Source organism: Lactuca saligna, chromosome 2, assembly GCF_052625555.1.
Source record: "Lactuca saligna cultivar CGN05327 chromosome 2, ASM5262555v1, whole genome shotgun sequence".
NCBI classification, from domain to species: domain Eukaryota; kingdom Viridiplantae; phylum Streptophyta; class Magnoliopsida; order Asterales; family Asteraceae; genus Lactuca; species Lactuca saligna.
Window position 1 is genome coordinate 97,113,302 of NC_136418.1, and position 5,098 is coordinate 97,118,399.

A 5,098-nucleotide genomic window follows, 5' to 3' on the forward strand; every position below is an offset into this window, starting at 1 on the left:
ATGAGGGGTATTTTGGTAAAAGAAATATTTATTTTTAGAAGTATTCTATTATTTTTGGACAAATTAAAAAGAAGACATGAACTATTAATATGAGACCGAGGTAGTATATGAAACAAAAATATCACAAAAATGTTATTAATTGGCATCATAATTAAGGAAGGTATAATTCCAATTATTTCATGCAAAATCCAAAATTTTAACAATACATACCTAAAAAAAAAAAAACATAATGATTATATGGAAGCACTATGGAGGACCACTGTATCAACAGTGACACCAGGTCCAAACCCCAACAACACACCCCACTCGAGACCCTCTCCCGTGGTGACAGCGCCCTGTGTAACGGAAGAGTGTCGCATTTCATTTAGTATAAAAAGGACACTAGGGCTTGACAAATTTCCATATTCAGCCAGCACATGTCGTGAGGCCCGAAGTTTCTCGGGCCTGAGGCTTAATTTTTCCTCAACCTGATCCAGGATTGCACGTCCTCCTGGATGTGCGATCCAGAACAACGAGTTCCAGTCGCTGATACCCAACGGTTGAAAGGCCTCAACCAAGCTCCTTTCGATGTGTTTCCCGATAAGTTCGGGAACATCTCTGCGAAGACGAGTTATAAACCCGGCCTGGCGAATGTGCCCTTTAATGGCACCGTCGCTATCCGGGACAATAGTTTGGGAAGCAGAAACTATTTCAAATAGTTCCTTCTCCACGTCAGGTATTGTGTCAGAACCAACTATGACCGCAGCAGCTCCATCACCAAACAAAACCTGGCTTACAAGGTTATCAACATGGGCCTCATCTGGACCACGAAAATTTGGTGTAGTGATCTCTGAGCAAACAACCAATACACGCGCTCCCTTATTGTTCTCGGCTAAATCCTTTGCCAAACGAAGGACAGAGGCACCAGCGAAACACCCTTGTTGGTACAACATGACACGTTTAACAGAAGGACTTAGGCCGAGGAGCTTTGTGAGCTGATAATCAGCTCCTGGCATGTCAACACCGTAGACAGAGCTAAACACCACGTGGGTGATCATCGACTTGGGTTGGCCCCATTCGTTGATTGCCTGAGTTGCAGCTTTTGCACCGAGTTTTGGAATTTCCGCAATTGCAATATCTTGTCTTTCGTCTAAAGATGGTGCCATGTGAGCACAAAGGTTTGGTTTCTCTTTTAAAATCTCCTCGGTCAAGTGTATGTAACGTTTTTTGATTTTTGAATTATCACCTGAAACAATATTATAATAAAAAAAATATCAATTTAATAAGATTATGAGATATAATAATAACATTTACATGCATTATAATATAGCTAGCTTACACATCCGTTTAAATTTTTCTTTAAGTTCTGTCTTATGTTCGCAGTTTGTTACACGAAAATAAAAATCTGCATATGTGCTTTGAATCACACAGTTAGGTGGTGTAGCTGTCCCGATGGCCATAATTGTCGCTGGGCCTTTGGCTCGTTGCGCCTCTCGGAACTCCACTGTGCTATCCATTTCAGGTGAAGCTAGAAACCGTAGCTATGAGTGATGGTTCAATTTATAGAACGCATAAGGGTTAGGTAGATATAATGTTGGAAAGGTATCACATATATAATTTTTTTTTTTTGATAAATGTGTATTACATCTATTTTAAGTTTAATAAAAAAACCCCATAAAAATATAAATGTTATGTTTATATGAAATAATACGTCTGAAGAAAATAATTCATAGTGAAACCACATCCATTAAATTGCTTAATAATTATTTATATGAAAAAGATTTATAATTGATTGAATGATCGATATACTATACACATATATACATACATACGTATATTCATACATACATACATACATACATACAAACGGTATTATTTCATGCTATAAATATAACTTGCTCTCATGTGAATTATTCATCAAAGTTGCTAATATTTTTGTACAACAAACTACGTTAAAGGTCTGTAAGGTAACTTCAGATCTCAAATCACAATAATGGAAGACTTTTCATTTTGATCTTTTTATTTCTTGTTGAAGTTATATATAAATAATGATTCATGAATCTAGCTATGATGTGATGAAATGTGTTTTATTTTAAAAAACTATGTCATAACTGCTATCTCATTTATAATTAAAGCAGGTTTGCTTGAATGGCACTATCGTCTACCCCCCCTGATCTCAAAAAGTTTGTGGTCGATGAAGGCCATGGTGTGAAGGGTGTATCCGAACTCAACCTCAAAATTTTACCTGAGTTGTTCATTCAACCAGTTGAAAGACGGCTCGATATGAGCAAAGTTCTGCAAGATGAATTGATACAAGTAATTGACATATCGGATTCTGAAGACCCTCAGGTAATAAAGTCGGTATGTGACGCAGCCGAGAAATTGGGATTTTTTCAAATTGTTAACCATGGTGTGCCTCTAAGCATAATTGAGAGTGTTAAAGAGGCGACACATAAGTTTTTCGGGTTGTCAAGCAAAGAGAAAAAGAAATACTTGTCCCAGAATACTCCTTCAAAAACTATTAGATACCTTACAAGTTTCAGTCCGGAAGTGGACAAAGCCTATGAGTGGAAAGATCAACTAAGTTGTTTCTATGTTTCGGATGAAGAAACCTTGAAATTCTGGCCATCTGTTTGCAAGTAAGTCATAGACATGCGTAAGTCTTAACAGTTTACTCAATTTATTAAGGGAAAATGACTTACAAGCTAACGAAGTTTTCAAAACGTTCAAAAACGTTAATTATGTTTTGACTGTTAAAAAAAAAACCCAAAGAACTTAACCTTTCGTCTAAAAAAGCACAATGAAATTTTCAAACCATTCAAAAAACCACAATCATGTTTTGTGTGTTCAAAAGATTAATTTCGTTGGATTTTTTTGAAGACACAAAACATAATTGGGGTTTTTGAACGGTTTAAAAACTTCGTTGGTCTTATAAATCATTTTTCCGATATGGTAATAAGTCATATCATATGTTTCTCTTCTTTGACATCCATAGAATTGAATAAAAGTGTAACTTAACTGACATGTTTTAGACAAAAGATTAAGTTTATTGAGTTTTTTTTAACAAACAAAACATGATTGAAGTTTTTTTGAACGATTTAGAAACTTTGTTGGACTCGTAAGTCATTTTCCTTATTAAACAGGAAACTCATTTTTTTCCTTTTTTTGAAATGTCGCTAAGACTAATCTTTTTACTTCTGTAGGCATGAAGCACTTGAATATTTGAAGACATGTGATTCAGTAATCAAGAAGCTAATAAAAATCCTAATCACAGGATTGGGCATACCAAACCTCAACGACACGTATGAATCATTATTTATGGGGTCAAAACGAATAAACCTAAACTATTATCCTGTATGTTCCAACCCAGAGCTCTCAATTGGCGTTGGTGGTCATTCAGATGCTTCAACGTTGACTGTGCTTCTTCAAGACCAGATAGGAGGACTTTATGTTCGGAAACAAGATAGTGACTGTTGGATCCATGTCCCTCCTGTTAAAGAATCATTGACAATTAACATTGGTGATGCTTTCCAAATCATGAGCAATGGTCGATACAAGAGTGTAGAACATATAGTGGTTGCAAACGCGCATGAAAACCGGATTTCGGTTCCTATCTTTGTGAACCCAAGGCCGAGTGATGTAATCGGCCCTTTGCCAGAAGTGATGAATAGTGGGGAAAAGGCTTTGTATAAGCAAGTTCTATACTCGGATTATGTGAAGCATTTTCTCAGGAAATCAACTGATGGGAAGGGCACTATTGATTTTGCTATGATTTGATTCTGTTTCTTGAAATAATAATGTATCCGAGTCCAAGTGTTTTGGAAGCATCACAAGGATCTTGAAACGACATATGGGAAACCAATTTCTATCTATTTAGATTAATAAATTTTTACAAGGATGGTGAGTTCTTGTAAAGGATAAAGAACCGTAATATTTGCAAATTTCAATTTCAGTATTTTATTAGATTCACTATCAATTATCTTAACATATTTTTCTGCCGTTCAAAAAAAAAATTATCATAACATATTTATCACCCCAAACCCCTTTAAACTTGTAAAACCCCATTGATTCGATAGTCTATTTTATTATGTTTGGGATATGGATGCATTAGTCGATATTAAGCAAATAAAAGCCAAATTAAAATTTTGAATAAATAACTTTATAACCCCTTTAACCTACTGTCTCGGATATTAATGCACTAGTTGATATTGAACGCACTCTACATCAACCGCTTTCCTTTCAAATACTAGCGGATGTTCTAGCCTCCATACTTCTAATCGACTTGTAATAAATTCTAGCCTAATAATAATCTTCTCATATTACCAAAAAGACTTTGGTAATGAGGGGTTTATAAGGTTGTGGGTTCAAGGCTCACCAGAACTATGAGTAAATTAGATTTGACATTTTAAAAAATAGAAATAAAAGTAATTTTGATATTATCATAACATTATATCTTAACGATTCTAGAATAAATTCAAATACTATGGGTGTGTTGGACAACAAACTTTTAGCTTCACAAAAATGTGAATATATTGCTCTAATGAGTAAAAATAAAAACACAGAAACACACATTGCTTATGGATTTTTTTTTATATATTCACATAACAAGCTGACTTTCATTGACTACTTAATTCATTCGGAAAGATCAATGACATTTCATCTACCATCACAACCTTATATTATGTAATGGTTAATGATTGAGGTCCAAGGGGCAGAGTCCTTGACGATGGTAAAATTGATAAATCTTATCAATTTAGGTAAATATTGATTATGCCATTAATTTCGTGATTCTCCTAACTAATATAAAATACATAAACCCTAATTTGTCTAGTATAAATAAAGCTCTTTAATTGAGTCATTATACCCTTCTCAGCTCTTCTTCTTCTACACAAACTTAAAACCTTATGGCAATTTAGCTTGTGTTTCTATGCGTAAATACACGTGTCATTTTTAATTATCCTAGGTTAGATTTCCTGTAAGTCGGACATACGTACATACGGTGGAAATGTCAGTTTAGAAAGTGAACTTACACGATCCTAGAGTAATCGAGTTCTACACCATCACCCTACTCAAATATCCTCATACATGTTACTCGATAATGGAGATAAATATATCTTTC

General features: G+C 34.8%; 2 protein-coding genes across 2 annotated transcripts; one reads left to right on the plus strand and one right to left on the minus strand.

Annotated features, from left to right (window-relative positions):
* Positions 1–233: 233 nt before the first annotated feature.
* LOC145031219 (chalcone synthase 2-like) lies at positions 234–1,505 on the minus strand. Its single transcript, XM_078979730.1, has 2 exons — positions 1,319–1,505; positions 234–1,225 (listed from the first exon to the last, which is right to left on the minus strand). The coding sequence occupies exons 1-2, from the start codon at positions 1,494–1,496 to the stop codon at positions 234–236; spliced, it is 1,170 nt and encodes a 389-aa protein (XP_078835856.1). The 5' UTR covers positions 1,497–1,505.
* Positions 1,506–2,127: 622 nt separating this feature from the next.
* On the plus strand, positions 2,128–3,833 carry LOC145028964 (feruloyl CoA ortho-hydroxylase F6H1-3-like). The gene is made up of 2 exons (XM_078977639.1): positions 2,128–2,618; positions 3,183–3,833. The coding sequence occupies exons 1-2, from the start codon at positions 2,128–2,130 to the stop codon at positions 3,754–3,756; spliced, it is 1,065 nt and encodes a 354-aa protein (XP_078833765.1). The 3' UTR covers positions 3,757–3,833.
* The last annotated feature ends 1,265 nt before the right edge of the window (positions 3,834–5,098 follow it).

Bases quoted from the DNA above. Each gene is read 5' to 3' on its own strand.
- LOC145031219 (XM_078979730.1), bottom strand. From the start codon at position 1,496: ATGGATAGCACAGTGGAGTTCCGAGAGGCGCAACGAGCCAAAGGCCCA. The intron at 1,226-1,318 runs GTAAGCTAGCTA...ATATTGTTTCAG, and splicing joins AGAAAAATTTAAACGGATGT to GTGATAATTCAAAAATCAAA.
- LOC145028964 (XM_078977639.1), top strand. From the start codon at position 2,128: ATGGCACTATCGTCTACCCCCCCTGATCTCAAAAAGTTTGTGGTCGAT. The intron at 2,619-3,182 runs GTAAGTCATAGA...TTACTTCTGTAG, and splicing joins TTCTGGCCATCTGTTTGCAA to GCATGAAGCACTTGAATATT.